The sequence below is a fragment of the Vipera berus genome, assembly GCF_964194415.1.
Source record: "Vipera berus genome assembly, chromosome: 7".
NCBI lineage: Eukaryota > Metazoa > Chordata > Lepidosauria > Squamata > Viperidae > Vipera > Vipera berus.
In genome coordinates, this window is record NC_138209.1 from 13,979,506 (window position 1) to 13,998,469 (window position 18,964).

Genomic DNA, 18,964 nt, shown 5'->3' on the forward strand with positions numbered 1-18,964 from the left:
CATTGACACGCAAACCAGTTGGAATAAAGAAATCGTCATGAAACCAAACCAGGGGAGATATAAACACATACAGATAAGAGTTTCTTATGTATATACAAGAAACCTAGCATAAGCAACAGTAATATCACTTAGGCTTATATACCGCTTCATAGTGCTTTTCAGCCCTCTCTAAGCGGTTTACAGAGTCAGCATATTGCCCTCAACACTCTGAGTCTTCATTTTACCGACCTCGTAAAGATGGAAGGCTAAGTCAACCTTGAGCCGTTCAAACTCGAACTCCACAAGGGAGCAGTGAGTTAGCCTGTAGTACTGTATTCTAACCACTGTGCCACCACATTTCCCTTTTTAAGGGTGACAGAGAAGGGAGGATATTCAGGATGATACAATACACACACAGACACACACAATACTCCCACTCGTAATGAAATGAAGATTATATGGTAGACAATAAACAACAAAACCTTCAACTTTCTTCTTGTATGTACTCAACTTACAAATCACACACAATACTTTCGCAGTTACCAAACATTTGAATAACTGGACATATGACAGGATCAAACCCTGTATCCAACCATTCACAAATAACAGAAAGGGATGCATAGTCCCAAAGTTGGAAGATGCACAATATGGTCGCAGCCGTGGAACCACAGCAGTTCGAAGCATTCCCTTCATTGTTGAGAGATTCAACTCTTAAAGGAATAGACTCAAAGCTTCTCTCTCTTTAGCCCACACAGATGTTCACTTGACATGGTATACACATGTACATAGGCAGATACATACACAAACACCATATTGTCCCTTCCCTTCTCGTATGTGAATAGGGGATATGCAGCCCCCCTTTATTTACAGGCAATCCATTTAAATGAGTGGTTATTACATTATGTATTTACATAGTAAATATTTACTGTGTTTATGAATCGTGAATAACAGTTGGTAGCTTCTCATTTTTTTTCTTTTGATCCTGCCATTTTAAGGACAAGTTTTAAAGTTTTATATCAAAATCTTTAAACTAATTTTTATTAATACATGCACATTAATACAGTAAATGTGATAAGTGAACACATTTCTTCAGAATCGGAAAATGTCCATGATTGGCCTCAGACAGACAAGATGGGGATACCTTTAAGCATCACCTTTACGTAGACTTTTACCCATGAAATACACACATACGTGCACGGACACAAACACACATACAGTCATTTGGTTCTTTCCCCTTTAGGTAACTTCAGTATGTTTCATCATTTTTGTCTTAATTTTTTTTTACTGGGCTGATTTCAAATACTTTAAATATTTGCTTTATCAGTGTAATTGGATATTTTCTCTGTTAAGGCTAAGTTGCTTTAAGGTACCCCATGGAATTAAGGATATTGCCAGTCAGCATTCCAAACATTGATGATTGAACAAATAAGGAAAAAACCCTAAGTGTTCATATATGTATTACTGTAGGTAGAGAAGTGAAAAAGTTTGTAACTAGACATATTGGGCAAAATTTGGTCTATCTTTTGAACTGGCGCCAGTGGCAACAAGCAACTTTTAAAAATGAATCTCTCATTCTCACATGGATTTTCCTTCTCAACGTATTTGCTTGCAGAATCCAACAGTCCAGTTTAGTCCTGTTATCCTCTAGAGATTATTCCCACCAAAACTCAGGTTTTTCGTAAAATAATTACATTTTGCCATCTGTGGGGTAGATTTTGGAAACGTGCCTGTAACATGTTGTACTTTTCCAATATGAATACAGTCTAGTTTCTAGCTTGGTTAAGAACTGCAAAATATATGTACTAACTTGAGGACAGTTTGGTCAAACTTCCATGATTATGTTTATTTATTTCACTAAATTCATGTGCCTTTCCAACCCAAAATTTTTTAAAGGTTGACCCCCCCCCCCGCTGTAGAAGAATTTGAAACAAAAAACACATATGAATTCTAAAATTCATGACATTACTAAGAGGGAGCATTTTATTTCTCCCTTATCCCAAACACAGTGTCTTCCACCTTCAAGAAAGTTATGGCCCAAAATTACATAAGTAATTAAAATTGACTGTGTTTGCCACATGGTGGAAATGAAAGAATTATATTCCTTTTGTTCTTCTTTGCTCATTTGTCAACACCAAAATACTTTTGGACCTGGAATTTTATTTTATTTATTTAGAAAATGTATATGGTTGCCCATCTGAAACAAAAAAACTTTGAATGATTGACAATAGTGGACAAAGCCAAGATATAACAAAATGAACAATATAATTAAAAACAAAGCGAGCAAATGCCAGAACCAAGGTATCTCACAAACAACTCACAGTCCCAAACTTGCACATATTGGGCAGTACTAGCTACCTAGCCATCGTACCTTTCCTAACATTTCATATGTCCAGAAGAATTGAGGTTATCTGGATCTTCTGAAGGAGGCTCTTCCACAGAGTGATAAGTGACAAGACATGTTTTCTTGGGCCCTGCATGATGGCACTGTTTCACTGAGGGCCTCTGGAGCAGGCCCACCCAGTCTGATCTCTTGGGAAACAACTGGAGTCAAGTGGCCCCATAAATAACTGACCCTGTGCACAACTTTAAGGATGGTAACCAGCATCTTGAATTGTAGCCAGATATCTACAAGAACAGAGGTCTCCAAACGTTCTCGGCTGGCAGACCGGAGGGAAAGGGAGGGGGAAGCTTTTTACACGCGCGCACACATAAACAGGGCTGCGAGCACACGCGATACAAATGGGGCAGTGCTAGCGCCCATGTGAGACTCTAGCACCTCCCCGTTTTTGCCGCATGGACACTAGCACCGCCTCATTTTCGCCATGTGGTACCCCTTTTTCATAGCGGCACTAGCGCGAGTGGCGGTAGTGCGCGCACGCATGTGTGTGCACTGGTCAGCCTGTTTCCATGGCCCTCTGGCTAGCAGACCATGACCCGGTAGTGGGCCATGGCCCACAGGTTGGGGACTCCTGCACTAGCAGACAGCATAGCTTATCCAGCAGCAGCGTCATAGTGTTAGCAATAACAATAGTATTTAGACATATATACCGCCCCATAGTGTTCTGCAGCCTTCTCTTAAGCAGTTTACAGAGTTAGCATATTGCTCCCAACAATCTGGGTCCTCATTTTACTGACCTTGGAAGGATGGGAGACTGAGTCAACCTTGAGTTGAACTCCTGGCTGTGGGCAGAGTTAGCCTGCAATACTGCATTCTAACCATTGTGTTACCAGTGTCATATGGACAAACCATAGTGCCCCCAATACTGGATGCACCATCGCATTCTGGCCTTTTTGAAATTTTCAGATGCTTTTCAAGTGCTGTCCCGTGTAGAGTGATTGCAGTAATCCAATCGGGATTGATTAAAAATGGTAGTGAACAAGAGCAGGACCTCCTAACCCGGGCCAACTGAGGCATAAAATGGATTTGTGCAAAAGCCCTGCTAGCTATGGCTACCACCTGCTCCTCAAATTATGAGGCCAGGAGGGCTTCCAGATCACATACCCGTTCTGTCTGGGGAAGTGCTGCCCCATCTAAAGTTGTAGATGTAATAGCTCCAAAACCAAGGGGCTCAAAAACGCAGACACTTAGTATTGAGTTGCAATCAGTTTATCCTTGTTTATGCCCTCACCGCTTCCAGGCATTGGGTAAGCACCTTGAAGCCATCACTTGTACAGTCTGAGATGGCCCAACTAAGGGAATTCTGCATATCTTTTCTACTTCCTCTGGAACCCAAGTGGCATTAAAAGGAACAAGCTGCACCGTCGAAAATTACATTCCATCTGGAAGGTTGCTAATCCATCTGCTTTGAAATTCTACATAGCCTCTTAAAGGAAACTAGGAGAGGCTGTTCTCCTGAATTGCTATTTTCAGTCTAGCGAGCTCTTGATAGCAATGCTGGGGTGTTAACTGGAGATCATCTCAGAGACGTTTTTCACTGCTTCATAGCATCCTCCTAGAAAGCCTTGGAAAAGTGAAAAGTGTGTGCCTTAGTATAGTTTGCATGCTAAATGTCCTTGTCTCCCATTAACACTTGAGCGCTTTGTCAGGAGCAGTGCACTTAATACTGGTAAAGCATCACTGCCCATTGTATTCCAGTATAATGAAGAAACAAGGCCGTCTCCTTGCCGCCTAGAGAAAAAAAATTGCTGTGGTGGATAGCTGCAGTTTAACGTTATGAGAAGCTGGCAACACTACAGTTTTTGTAACAGAACCAGTTACTTCCCTTGGCCTTCACTGCATACCTGGCATGGATTAGGATTTATTAAATTTATATGCTGCCCTTCTCCCTAAGGACTCAGGGCAGCTCACAACAATAAAAATTAAGAGACATAAAATACAAAAATTAAAAAAGAATTAAACAATGAATATAAGAAATACGGGGCAATTTAACACAATAAAAACCAAATTAAACACCATGGTCAGTCCAGGCCCGCTTGTTGGAACAACCATGTCTTCAGGTCACAGCAGAAGGATCGATGGTCAGGGGCTGTCCGCAGCTCCAGAGGCAGTTCATTCCAGAGGGTCGGCGCGCCCACAGAGAAGGCTCTCCCCCTGGGGGTCGCCAGCCGGCATTGCCTAGCCGACGGAACCCTGAGGAGGCCGACTCTGTGGGAGCGAACCGGGCCAAGGGAGGTTGACATTGGCAGCAGGTGGTCTCGCAAGTACCCCAGGCCTAAGCCATGTAGGGCTTTAAAGGTAATTACCAGCACCTTGAATCGCACCCAGAGGGCAACTGGAAGCCAATGCAGCTTGCGCAGGAGAGGTGTAACATGGGAGTATCTATCTCATGTTGTTAGGTAGCATAATAAGGACGTTTCAGACATGCAAATTGTATATTTTTAGATGCAAAGTAGTGTAAAGTTATGATAAGCTGCAGGAGGAACCAAATCTTTGCAGGACCATCTTTTGCCAGACACATCTACCTGACCCACTAGAGTGGGGAGGCAGAGATTGTTTTGGGTCCTCAGGAGGTCCTAGCAGGTCCAAGGAGAATGGCCTTCTCTGTGGTGGCTCCCTCCCTGTGAAATATCATCCCCTTGGAGATAAGATTGGCCCTTAATTTGACAGTCTATTGCAAGGCCCTGAAGATCTGCTTTTGCCAATGGGACTGGGGATCCCAGAGTAGGATGGAGCCCATAGGTGATTCATTTGATTTTGTTGCCAGAGTAGTGGGGGCGTCTTGATTTTTTTATCGTTTTTGTATTGGGTTTTTATCCTTGTTAGCTACCTGGAGTCACTGACAGTGAGTTGGGCGGCCACATACATTTTCTTAAATAAATCAATCTTTTGTTTAACAAATAGAAATCTTCCAACCACTTCTTCTTTTCCAGTCCTCTTGCTTGATGGAGAATTCTGAAAACTCAATTTTTTTCAGCAATTTTGTACAACCTCAGATGACCTACGAAGATACTACCTCTATGCATTTAGGTTTTGAGTCTCATGGTCAGCTCAGCTATGATAGCTTTAACAAACCTTGTGTTTTGGAATGTCCCCCTTCTTTCCCTTCCACTCGTTCTGTTTTGAATGTTTGCACTAGGTCAGGGGTAGGCAACCTTGGCTCTTTTATGACTCATGGACTCATGGACTTCAACTCCCAGCTATGCTGGCTCAGGAATTCTGGGAGTTGAAGTCCATGTGTCATAAAAGAGCCGAGGTTGCCTACCCCTGCACTAGGTAAAACGTTTTGGATTCTTAGAATGTTCAACCTTTCTCTTGTTTTCCCTCAGAACAAATTGATGCTCTAGCTGATCAGCACATTGTCCATGTGGCCTGCGGTGAGTCTCATAATGTGGCTCTTAGTGACCAAGGCCAGCTTTTTTCCTGGGGCGCAGGAAGTGATGGTCAGTTGGGTCTTACAACAACAGAAGATGCTGTAACAATTCCAAGGTAAATATGAGAGATTATGGTTGTGAGACTTTTCCTATTTTTTTTTAATCCCATTTATATCCCGCCCTTCTCCGAAAACTCAGGGCTGCTTACAATTTAAAACACAAATCAATGTGCTTAGCAATAGCCTTCATTCTATGTATATGCCTGCTTATTAGGGCTTTCGCCCACCCCAAGCGGCATTATTACAAAGTCAGCTTAATTGCCCCCAACAATCTGGGTCCTCATTTACCTACCTCGGAAGGATGGAAGGCTGAGTCAACCTTGAGCCTGGTGGGATGCGAACCTGCACTAATTGCAGGCAGCTGGTGTTACTTAAGGAGGCATTAGCCCACTGCTCCACCAAGGCTGTTGTGGAAGATTGTAGATACATTCAAGTGATTTCAAGGAAATCTGTTTTTCCATAAAAAAAGTGGAAGACAGTGGAAGATTGCAGATATGTTAGCAGACTCAAGATCATGTGAAGTGTTAATACCTTAGTAAGGCCATACTTGGAATACTGCATCCAGTTTGGTTACCATGATGTAAAAAAGATGTTCAGACTCTAGAAAGAGTGCAGAGAAGAGCAGTGATTAGAGGACTGGAGGCTAAAATATATAAAGAAAGGTAGTTGGAACTGGGTATGTTTAATTTAATGGGGAAAAAAAGGAGTAGGGGGTGACATGATAGCAGTGTTTCAATATCTAAGACATTGCCATAAAGAAGAGGGAATCAAGCTATTCTCCAAAGCTCCTGAAGGCAGGACAAGAAGCAAAGGATGGAAACTAATCAAGGAGAGAAGCAACCTAGAACTAAGGAGAATTTTCCTAACAGTTACGACAATTAATCAGTTGAATGGCTTGCCTTTAGAAGTTGTGGGTGATCCATCACTGGAAGTTTTTAAGAAGAGATTGGACAGCCATTTGTCTGAAATAGTATAGGGTTTCCTGCCTGAGTGAGGGATTGGACTAGAGGACCCCCAAGGTCCCTTCCAACTTTTATATTCTATTACATGCAAATGATTTCTTCTTCTTTTTTTTTACAAATTTTATTGATTTTCTAATATTACATTCACATATTTGGAAAGCAACATGGTGGCTGGGTAGTAGTAATTCAATTACATACAGATATCATTAGTACATATTTCAAATTGCTACCATAAACATTTCCTCTCTTCTTCCCTTCCTATATACTGTCTATTTGTAGATTTAAAGACAAGTTTTATCCTATCAATCACATAGAAAATAACTTTCTTACATATATCCTTATTTTTAGTTTAAATATATTGTAATTATTTTAACATACAATCTTTTAGACAATCAATGACCTACTAGATTTTTCAATTTTAATTTCCACTAACATTTAGATTTAACGTTTGATATTTATCATTCCCAAGATTTTTAGTATACTCCCAATTCATCTATCACCATTCCTCACAAAATCTAATATTCAAAATGCACATCCCATTTACTTAACTTGTCACCCTCTATGTCAACAAGTTAAGGATACAATATGATATCCTTCCTTTTTGCTAATTTTCAGTTGTTTTTTAAGTAGCAATCAAAATTTCTTTTTATTTCAATATTTAATACTTCCTCTTTTCCTCTTTGTATCTGCTATCTCTTGGTTAAACTGATAATTTTTGTTTTTAACATTCCATATAGACCTATTTATTACTTTCAACAATAGGTTTTTAGCTTGCCTACATTATTCACCTTTACATGACTTTTATGCACAAATCAATATTCAAATTAGCTATTAATATTTATACTGCTAAATTTTAATGACCAAATTTTTTTCTTTATCTCAGTTCGCAACAATGTCTTGTGGACATCTGTTGATTCATTTTCATTTCCACCATGATATTTGGGGCGCCCCTGAATCCATTGGTTCTGATGAAAAGATCAAAGGCCCACCAGGTTCCCCAGTGGCCAATAACACGGAACTCGGATGGATCATCGGAGGAACGGTCTGTGTCGATTGGCTGCAAGTTCCAACCCAAGTGAACGTCTCAGCGACAACCATTCTTAGTAATAGGAGAGCATCCCACCTGAAACCATGCCAAAAACACTTTACTCTGTCAACATCTAAGCCTGCTTTAGGAGCGACCAAACCAATAATGTTTTAGGACTCTGATAATATTGTCTAAACTAGTCTCACTGTCACAGTCTCTTTAATAGAGAGGATAATAATGAAGACTAGATAAATTATATTGCACATCTGCAACTTTGTCAAAGTGTGTAATTTGTTTTGTTTTCTTAGGTTAATAAAAAAGCTGAATCAAGAGATGATCCTGCAGGTCTCATGCGGCAACTGGCATTGTCTAGCTCTAGCAGCTGGTATGACTATTTTAACATTTAATAATTTGACTTCTCTTCCTAGAGCTGTAACATTATTAAATTAAACAAGTTTGTACTCAGTGATAATCACAGTACTGGGAAAAGTTTCAAAAAGAGGATAATCCTCACTTCTTTTTCAGAAGATAAAGTTTCTAAAAATGATAATTCTCTGTAATATCTGAAATATACTAGTTTCAACAATAGGACTTCTCAAACGTACCCCTATTTGGCATGCTACAGATAGTTCTTGACATACAACTGTAATGGAGCTATAATGGCTGGGGAACTCTGGGGACTGAAGTCCACAAGTCTTAAAATTCCAAGATTGGACACTTTGCACTAGAGCCAGGGGTAGGCAACCTTGGCTCTTTTATGACTCGTGGACTTCAACTCCCAGAATTCCTGAGCCAGCCATGCTGAGGGGAAAGAGAAAGGTTTCCAAGCTGAGCCATGCTGGCTCAGGAATTCTGGGAGTTGAAGTCCACTTGTCATAAAAGAGCCAAGGTTGTCTACCCCTGCACTAGACCAAACTGGCTCTCTATGATTCTCTCTCGATATAAGTTGGATAGCTGTATAAATGTTTTAAATAAATAGCATGTTAGCTTTTCTCCATGGGATTGCAGTACAGGTAGTCCTCGACTTAGGATCACAATTGAGCCCAACATTTTTGGTGTTTTTGCCCCCATTCCATGACCTTTCTTGCCACAATTTTAAGTGAATCACTGCAGTTGATAAGTTAGTAACATGGTTGTTTAAATGAATCTGGCTCCCCCATTGACTTTGCTTGTCAAACGGTTGCAAAAGGGGATCAGGTGACCCCGGGACACTGCAATTGTCGTAAGTATGAACCAGTTGCTGAGCATCTGAATTTTGATCACTTGATCCTGCGGATGCTACAAAGGTGGTACGTGTAAAAAAACCCCCGACGTAAATCGCTTTTGTCTGTGCCGTTGTAACTTTGCATGGTCACTAAACGAACAGTTGTAAGTCAAGGATTACCTGTGTGCTGGGAGGTGAAAAAGGATTGTTTGTTTTCTGAGCTCTAGGCCTTATTTCTCTCCCCCCCCCACAGATGGACAGTTCTTCGCATGGGGACAGAACAACTATGGACAGCTTGGTCTGGGTAAAGAGTTCCCTTCACAGGACTCTCCTCAGCGTGTCAGATCGCTTGATGGGATCCCTTTGTCTCAGGTGGCTGCAGGTGGAGCACACAGCTTTGCTTTGTCCCTCTCAGGAGCCGTCTTTGGCTGGGGGAAAAACACCTCCGGACAGCTGGGTTTGAGTGACGAGAAAGGTACTTGTGACAAACATCCATAAAAGAGGTTTTTTAATTCAGATTTTGCAGAGGTTTCTAACTCAATCCTTCTGTTTTTCTCAGAGCTTTCTTTATGCCTCTTCCCTCAGCCCAAGCATGTCTCTGAATGGCTACAGAAATGGGAAGCGAGAGAGGGAGGTTTTAAGGAGATGAAATGCTTTCTTTCTCTTTTCTGTTTAGTTCAGATACTTAAAGTCCACAAAACCATCTCTGGTGTGTGTAAATCAGCCTGGTGGAATTGACGTGAGAACAGCTGTGTAGTTGGGCATGTGTATGGAATGAGTGGAATGAGTTAATAACATTGCCACCGTGCTTGTCTGAATCCTTTGTGAAAAGCAAACTCAATCAATATGTTACAGTCCCGCATAAGAATTTTACACTCTTATTGCAGCCTGGGTTTGAATGTAGATCCTCCTTATCTCTTGTACCCAAATGCAGCATGCAAAAAAGAAACTATAATTTATGCAATCGGGGCTCCCAAACTAATGTGTTTCTTCTGTAGCAGAATGGGCCGTTGAAGGAGGCGGTGGTGAGACCCCTCCTCAAGAAGCCTGCCCTGGACCCGGCTGTTTTAAATAACTATCGTCCGGTCTCCAACCTTCGCTTTTTGGCGAAGGTTGTTGAGAGTGTGGTGGCGCATCAGCTTCCTCTGTTCCTGGAGGAAACTGATTATCTGGACCCGTACTAATCGGGTTTCAGGCCCGGGCACAGCACGGAGATGGCATTGGTCGCGCTGGTGAATGATCTCTGGCAGGCTCAGGACAGGGGTTGTTCCTCTGTCCTAGTCCTATGAGATCTCTCAGCGGCTTTTGATACCATCAACCATGGTATCCTACTGCGGCGTCTCAGGGGGTTGGAAGTGGGAGGCACCATTCTACGGTGGTTCTCCTCCTATCTCCTGGGCCACTCGCAGTCGGTGTTGATGGGAGGGCAGAGATCCGCCCCGAGGCCTCTCGTTTGTGGAGTCCCTCAGGGGTCGGTTCTCTCTCCCCTCCTGTTCAACATCTATATGAAGCCACTGGGCAAGATCATTCGGGGTTTCGGGGTGGGGTATCATCAGTATGCTGATGATACCCAACTTTTTTTCTCCACCCCGAACCAACCCAGTGATGCCCTCTCCGTGATGTCCCGTTGCCTGGAGGCGCTTCGGATCTGGATGGGGAGAAACAGGCTTCGTCTCAATCCTGCCAAGACTGAGTGGCTGTGCATACCGGCATCTCGGGTTAACCAGACTATTCCATCTTTAACGATGGGGGGTGAGGTGTTACTCCCTGTTGATAGGGCTCGCAACTTGGGCGTCCTCCTGGATTCACGGCTCAATTTTGAAGACCACATAGGAGCCGTGACCAGGGGGGCTTTTGCCGAGGTTCGCCTGGTGTGCCAGTTGCGACCCTACCTGGACCGAGATGCCCTACACACAGTCACCCATGCGTTCGTGACCTCCTGTTTAGACTACTGCAATGCTCTCTACGTGGGGCTGCCCTTGAGGACCACTCAGAGGCTTCAGCTGGTGCAGAATGCGGCCACGCGAGTTGTGATGGGGGCTTCCCGACACTCCCATGTAACACCTCTACTCCGCGAGCTGCATTGGCTTCCAGTTGCCCTCTGGGTGAGATTCAAGGTGCTGGTGATGACCTATAAAGCCCTAAATGGCTTGGGTCCGGGATATCTGAGGGAACACCACATCAAGTTCCCTTCGTCGAATGCGCTCCCACAGGGAGGGCCTTCTCAGGGTGCCGGCGGTAAAAGATTGCCGGCGGATAACACCCAGGCGGAGGGCCTTCTCTGTGGGTGCGCCTGCCCTTTGGAACCAGCTGCCCACAGAGCTTAGGACTGCCCCCGACCTTCGTTCATTTCGCCGGGACCTGAAGACCTGGCTCTTTGAGGTTTCCGGCCCAGGCTGAGAGTTTTAATTGGGTTTTTTTATATTTTTTCAGGGATTAAATTTAATCTTTTTAATCATTTTTAATTTTTGTATCAATGTTTTAAGTACCCTGTAAACCACCCTGAGTCCTTCGGGAAAGGGCGGTATATAAATTCAATAAAATAAAAATAAATTTTAACTGCTAAATCCTAGACACATCTTTCAGCTGCTTTTTATGGTTTATTTTTGAGAAGAGTATCTATAGCAATAAAAGGGATGTGGTGGCTTAGTGGGTTAGGATGCTGAGCTTGTTGATCAGAATGTCGGCAGTTTGGCGGGTCGAATCCCAAGTGCCGCGTAAGAGAGTGAGCACCTGTTAGTCATCCCAGCTTCTGCCAACCTAGCAGTTCAAAAGCACGTAAAAAATGCAAGTAGAAAAATAGGGACCACTACAGTGGGAAGGTAACAGCGTTCTGTGCGCCTTTGGCGTCTAGTCATGCCGGCCACATGACCACGGAGACGTCCTCGGAGAAGCGCTGGCTCTTCGGCTTTGAAACGGAGATGAGCACCAGCCCCTAGTTGGAAACGACTAGCATGCATGTGCGGGGGAACCTTTACCTTTACCTATCAATAGCAATAATAGTTTATTTTACTTGGTTATTTCCGAAGCAGCCTTCTTTGTTTTTGTAAGTAATTTTATAGTCTTTTATACTCTTTCATGCAGATCGGGAAACTCCTTGCCATGTGAAACTTTTAAGGACTCAAAAAGTTGTCTACATCAGCTGTGGAAATGAACATACTGCTGTCTTGACAAAGGTAGGAGAACATCTTTTAAATATTGGCTTCATGTCTAAGGCAGGATTATAATTGATTATAAATTGATTGGTACTTGAATGCTGGAAGGGCATTCTTTCTCCAGTAGTAGCAGTAGTAATAATAATAGTAGTAGTATTGTTATTTGATATGGGCTAACACCTAAGTGTGATCCAAATGGAATCCAATAATAATAATAATAATAATAATAATAATAATAATAATAATAATAATAATAATAATAATAATAATAATAATAATAATAATAATAATAATAATTTTATTTGTATACCGCCCTTCTCCCGAAGGACTCAGGGCGGTGAACAGGGCAAACATATAAAAATACAAGAATACAAATATTAAAAGAGATTAAACAAGGTGCCCAGAAACTAACAACAATAGGTTAAAATACATTAAAACAATATTAAAATCCAAACCCATCACCCTTCAGGCCAGGCCGGCTTGTTCGAACAAGTAGGTCTTCAGATCGCGTCGGAAGAAGCGAAGGTCGGGCGCCATCCGGAGCTCAATCGGCAAATGGTTCCACAAATCCAGCGCGCCCACAGAGAAGGACCTCCCCCTGGGGGCTACCAGACGACATTCTCTGACCGGTGGCACCCTGAGGAGGCCCTCTCTGTGGGAGCGCACAGGGCGGAGGGAAGTTGATGCCGGCAGCAGGTGATCCCTAAGGTACGCCGGACCCATGCCATCTAGGGCTTTAAAGACCATTACCAGCACATTGAATCTTACCCGGAAGACAACTGGGAGCCAATGCAGCTCACGGAGCAGAGGTGTAACATGGGAGTATCGGGAGACTCCCAACACAACTCTCGCGGCTGCATTCTGTACCAGTTGGAGCCTCCGAATGGTCCTCAAGGGCAGCCCCATGTAGAGAGCGTTGCAGTAGTCCAAACGAAGCAAGGATTAACAATAAAATATTATAAATAAATGTTTAAAACATTTTGAAATGAAAGACCCAGTTTCGTAAAAGGACATTTTTTGAACCTCAAAAGTTTGGATTTCAAATATCTTTCGAAGAGGAGTCAGTTCCAAAGAGTACGAACCACCTGCTAGAAAACACTGAAATGCAAAGTGGTCTTTTGTGATGTGAGAAACAACTAAGTGCCCCTAATTGCACAAACCAACCCAGGAAAATAATTCATTTATTCCAGTAACTCTGTGTGTATATGCATGGCTGGGAACATCAATTAGCATTTTAAATCCTAAAGACCCAGCCAGGCATCTAAACAATTTTTTTCTGTAATTCAACAGTCCCTATTTGGAAGATATTCTATCATTTGCGCTGTTTTATTAGTTTATATTCTTATATTCCTTTTTTCCCCCCGACTCCAAGTCTACTGACAAAAGTGCAAATAATCTGATTGTATAAAATTGCATTCTAGGTGGTTGGTGCTTTATGAACTTGGTTTTTTTCTTGCAGACCTTTCATTACCTAAACTAGGTATCATCAGTGCTAGTTAAAATTGCATGCATACATTTTAGTGCTAGCCATTATTTAGTCCTTTAGAGAGGTGGGGCTTTAGCACATAAGAAACATAGGCTTCGTTCTCTGAGAGGTCCTTGGTGTTCTCTGAGCTTGCTTGTTTTCTTGCAAACTTTTCATTACCCAAACTAGGTAACATCATCAGTGCTAGTAAGGGCACTGATTTAATTTAACGACGTATAGACAGATTTAACCATAGTTTCAATTGGGAAAACATGACCATCCTAAACTAAGCCAAGGTCCAAAAGCACCAGGAAATTTCTAGAAGCCTGGCACTCTGACAAATCAGCCATCAATAGACCCATAGACATTAACATCTATCGATAGTGCGAAAAAGACTTATCACCCAGCCCAAAAGGGACCAGAAAGACCCAAGCACTTCTCCACCAGCAATCAGCACCTATTTATTTATTTATTTATTTATTTATTTATTTATTTATTTATTTATTTATTTATTTATTTTTGGGACTTATATGCCGCCCTATCTCCCGAAGGACTCAGGGCGGCTAACAACAATAAAAACAACAATACAAAAGTTAAAAGAAATTAAATAAACAGCCCCAATAAATAAGTTAAACTAAACAATTAAAAATTAAAAAAAACATTTTAAAAACCCCTGTCTTCAGTCCAGGTCAGCCTGATGGAAAAGGAAAGTTTTGAGGCTGCGGCGAAAGGACCGGAGATCTGGGGCCATCCGGAGCTCAAGGGGGAGTTGGTTCCACAGGGCTGGCGCTCCCACAGAGAAGGCCCTCCCCTTGGGGGTTGCCAGCCGACATTGTCTGGCCGACGGCACCCTGAGGAGGCCCTCCCTGTGTGATGGGAAGTCGTTCCCGGCAGCAGACGATCCTGCAAATATCCCGGGCCTAGGCCATGTAGGGCTTTAAAGGTAAGTACCAGCACCTTAAATCTCACCCGGAAGACAACCGGTAACCAATGCAGCTCACGCAGGAGGGGTGTAATATGGGAGTATCGGGATGCTCCCATCACTACCCGCGCGGCCGCATTCTGCACCAGCTGGAGCCTAGATTAATTCCAAGGTTAACATCAGACCAACAATGAAGTAAACAATACCCCAGGCAAGAAACTGCCAAAGAAGCCAATAGCAAACAGCCCAACCAAAGAATCTCTGAAGACCAACACCACCAACGCTGATAAACAAGCCACCAGAATGTAAACTGACAGCAAACAGCACTCCTTACCAGCACTGATGATGTCACCTAATTTGGGTAATTAAACGTTTGCAAGTAAACAAGCAAGCTCAGAGAGCACCAACTCTCATGCCAACTCTGAGCTACAAATAGTCTCCTTTCTAGCTTAGTGCTTTGTTTAATGCCTGAAAAATATACAGTGCTTTCTTTTTCATTCCGTCCTTTCGCATAATTTAAAATAATTAAGTTAAAATTACTGAATTAAAAAGTTTGTGCACAATGTTGTTTGGGATTTCTGTCCGAACTGTTGGAGTAAGTGTTTTGAAGAAGGAAATTGTTTGGTGTCAGTGGGTGCTTTACTCTTAAGTGAAAATGTTCTTGTGATCTTCGTTGCAGAGTGGAGGAGTGTTTACCTTTGGGGCAGGGTCAAGTGGGCAACTTGGTCATGATTCATTGAATGATGAAGTCAACCCTAGAAGAGTTTTGGAGCTGATGGGCAGTGAGGTGTCCCAGGTCGCTTGTGGTAGGTGAGTGGTCTTTTGGGCAAATCTTTCACAAGGCCAAAGATTCTCAGTCTTGGTTAAACAAATGGGAAATAAAATTCAGAGGAAAGTGATCTCAAGAGAGTTAATCAGCAACGTTGGATGCTCCTTATTACATGTTTGGTGTCCAAAAGCTGTTCACTTGGGTGATTCCTATTACCTTTTATTCCCGATATATTTGGAATGGGAAAGTGGGACACATCTAAATCTGGAGAAATTGCAGATGTAGATATTTGTATCAACCTGCTATTGGACCGAGATTATAAACCTCAGTCTTCGCATCCCGAAAAGTCAGACCCATTTGTAATTGCATTTTTGCAGTACTAAATATTTGTTAATTTTAAATTAATAACAAATAATAATTTTAAGTACTGTATGTTGGAGAAATACGTTGTTTTCATACCATTTAAATAGTTTAAAAGAAAATGGACAAATTGGAATGATGTTGCTCTAGTCCAGGGGTAGGCAACCTCGGCTCTTTGATGACTCATGGACTTCAACTCCCAGAATTCCTGAGTCATCAAAGTTGAAGTCCATGAGTCATCAAAGAGCCGAGGTTGCCTACCCCTGCTCTAGTCTAATGGAATATGGCATCTGATTCAACCATCATCTTCGACCGTCATTTTACTTTAAAATTTTATCAGCTTTACTTTTTCTTCTATTTAACCAACATGTTTAATCAAAGTTGAAACACTGATACAATAATGAACAAGCAGAGGCCTAGCCTCTTACCTCTGTTCAGGCCACACTATGAAGCAGGCGACACAATTTAGAGCAGTGGTGTCAAACTGCCAGCCCGCATGCCGGATGCATCATAGCGAAATCGCGCCCACCCCATTGCCGGCAATGGCAAAAAAGTCACGATGCGTCGCAACACGTCACGTGACATTGTGAGTTTGACACCCCTGATTTAGAGGGAGCTATTGTGGAGTTCTGGATGGAACGAAGTTGGTTATAATGGTTTTCCAGAATCTGAATCATTGCACTGAGCTGGGCAGTAGCCATGTTGCTTGGGTTCACACAAATGAATTGTCAGCAGCTAGCAGACACCAAGATGGAGAAGGCAAAGTTGTTAGGTCAGAGGGTGATCTGTAAGGAAGGCAGAAATTTCTTCACTCTTAAAAGATTGGGAAAGAGATGTGCTGAGGCAAACGATTTTAAGAATTCCCTCAGGATCTTCTTCTCTGCGGTTCCTACAGAGACTTTGTAGTCTCTTCTTTAGCGATGCCTCTTGAAAATTTGGGAGAGGGATGATGCATTTTGCATTGCCCAACTTGGCCCACCTTTTTTCTTGAAGAATGTTATTGCAAGAGGAATCTACCAAGTTATGTTTTATTTGCTCCTTTCAAGGTCCCCATTGTATTACTCTGTAGGACTTAATCACCTAGAACAGTCATCAATATTGTATCCGTTCTGAAGCTGGTTGGGATGGTAGCAGAAGAAACGAGTGCAACATGGATGGGGGTGGGGACCTGCTTTTTCTATCTTACAAATGTAACTAGCAATCGCATTCAGAATTATATGTCTCCCCATAGTGCCTTACAGCACTCTCTGGGTGGTTTACAGTGTCAGTATATTGCCCCCAACAATCTGGGACCTCATCTTCCTGACCTTGGAAGGATGGAAGACTGAGGATCGAACTCTAGGATGTGAGCGGAGTTTGCCTACAATACTGCAGTTAACCACTGCACTACCAAATAGACAAATGGCTAGGGAGGGGGGAAAAAGGGGTTCTCTTTTCATGTTTAATTTTGCACTGAATACAGTTGGTTATCGAAGCAGGCTACTTTACAAACAGTTTGATTATTTTGACGTTTTCAGACAGCACACTCTAGCCTTTGTGCCTTCTTCAGGAATGATCTATGCATTTGGCTGTGGAACTAAAGGCCAGCTGGGAACTGGGTATATCTGCAGTCTTAAATGTCCTTCTCCAGTCAAAGGCCACTGGGCAGCTTATGATGAGCAGATCTCTGGTAGAGCAGGTAAGTGACTAGAATTGTATTTGTTTATTTAGCATATGGTGTTGTTTACGTTAGCCAGAAGCCTAGGACGCTAATGAAGAATAGTGGTTTGGCTGCCTGTTTACAAGCTCTGTCAGGTGCACATTTGTGTGCTTCCCATGGTGCACCACTAGAGGGTGAGCTAACCTGGCACCAGAAAGAAAGATGAGCGGCTTTCCTTACAGCATCATCCAAGGCCCCCCTCTCTCCTCCCGGAGTCTCCTCGCAAACAGGCATCACAAACAGGAAGATTCAGAGTCGGCAGGATTCTAACTACCACATGAAGCGCTGCCTTGTCTCCTCACCAAAGTGGTACCTATTTATCTACTAGCATATAATGTATTTTCAAACTGCTAGGTGGGCAGAAGCTGAAGCGAGTGATGGGAGCTCACCCCACCATGCAGTGCTGGGGCTTGAACCGCTGGAGCAGAAACCATCTCCAGTATCATTAAGCCACTGAGCCACAGCCCCTCTGGTGACTAGAAGAGAGCAGGATATGTACCCGTGGTGGCGAACCTATGGCACGGGTGCCACAGGTGGCCTCTCTGTGGGCACACGTGCTGTCGCCCTAGTCCTAGGCCTTCAGCTGGGTTTTATAAAACCTTTTCGCTTTAGGCCTCCACCGCCGTGCGCAAAAAAAAAAGGTTCAATCAATCAATCAATTTCAACTTCTCATGGGGAAAAAAAAGATCTCGCAAAGTTGGAATTGATTGATTGAACTTTTTAGTCCTACCCAGTCTGCCGTTATCACCGCAGCCACGCACACCCAATGGGCCACACTCACCCAATGGGCTATGCCTATCCAATGGGTCACACCCACCCAATGGGCCATGCCTACCCGGCACCTGATGATTTATAAGTGGGTTTTGGGTTGCAGTTTGGGCACTCGGTCTCTAAAAGGTTCGCCATCACTGATATATAGCATACTTAGCCTTTGGATCGCAACCCCAACCCTTCAGGCTATATAAATTTCAGTTTCCCAAAGAAAGACAGATGGCGTGTTTGTGATTGCTGATGTCTGATGGTTCTAACTAATTCTTGTCAATCTTCTTCAACAGATGCCTGCACGTATTATATTGTTAAACATATATTCTCTGGAGAAGACCAATCGTTTGTAATTTGCTCAGAAAAAGAGGTAACATAAAAGCTTTGTGGATTTCCACTCCATCTTTGATAGTTATGGGAAGGGAAATTCTGAATTGGGCCTAAAGACCGTGTGCCCTTTCCAGTGAGGGCTGAAGCTGATGCAACCCGTCCTGCTTTTTGTATGAAGAGCCCCCACCCCCACCCACTCCTCTGAAATTAAGCTGCTCTAGTTTTGGACGAAACAAATAAACTAAGCGTACCTCCAATACATTTAAATAATTCCCGATCTTGAAAGAAAAGGCAGCAAAGTGTATCACAGCACCAGTAGCACAGTATCACTTGCACCAATACTAAATTGCTCTCTCTCTCTGCAACTTTCAGCTGCAAAACCAAGATCCATAAGAAGAGAGAATTATCTGGCTTGAATCTTTAGTCCTAAATGCAATTAAAGGAATAAGGCAGTATTTCTCAACCTTGGCAACTTTAAGCTCTGTGGGCTTCAATGCTG

At 42.8% G+C, this 18,964-nt stretch overlaps 1 protein-coding gene across 3 annotated transcripts in view; it reads left to right on the top strand.

The window, feature by feature from the left end:
- LOC308670896 (putative E3 ubiquitin-protein ligase HERC3) overlaps nt 1-18,964 on the top strand; it is a 62,063-nt gene that overhangs the window by 14,691 nt on the left and 28,408 nt on the right. For all 3 annotated transcript variants that reach the window (XM_081332701.1, XM_081332703.1, XM_081332702.1), the window contains exons 3-9: nt 5,707-5,866; nt 8,108-8,184; nt 9,257-9,478; nt 12,088-12,179; nt 15,225-15,355; nt 17,192-17,352; nt 18,429-18,505. In XM_081332701.1, the coding sequence (XP_081188827.1) occupies nt 5,707-5,866; nt 8,108-8,184; nt 9,257-9,478; nt 12,088-12,179; nt 15,225-15,355; nt 17,192-17,352; nt 18,429-18,505 (920 nt within the window). The remainder of the gene's footprint in view (nt 1-5,706; nt 5,867-8,107; nt 8,185-9,256; nt 9,479-12,087; nt 12,180-15,224; nt 15,356-17,191; nt 17,353-18,428; nt 18,506-18,964) is intronic.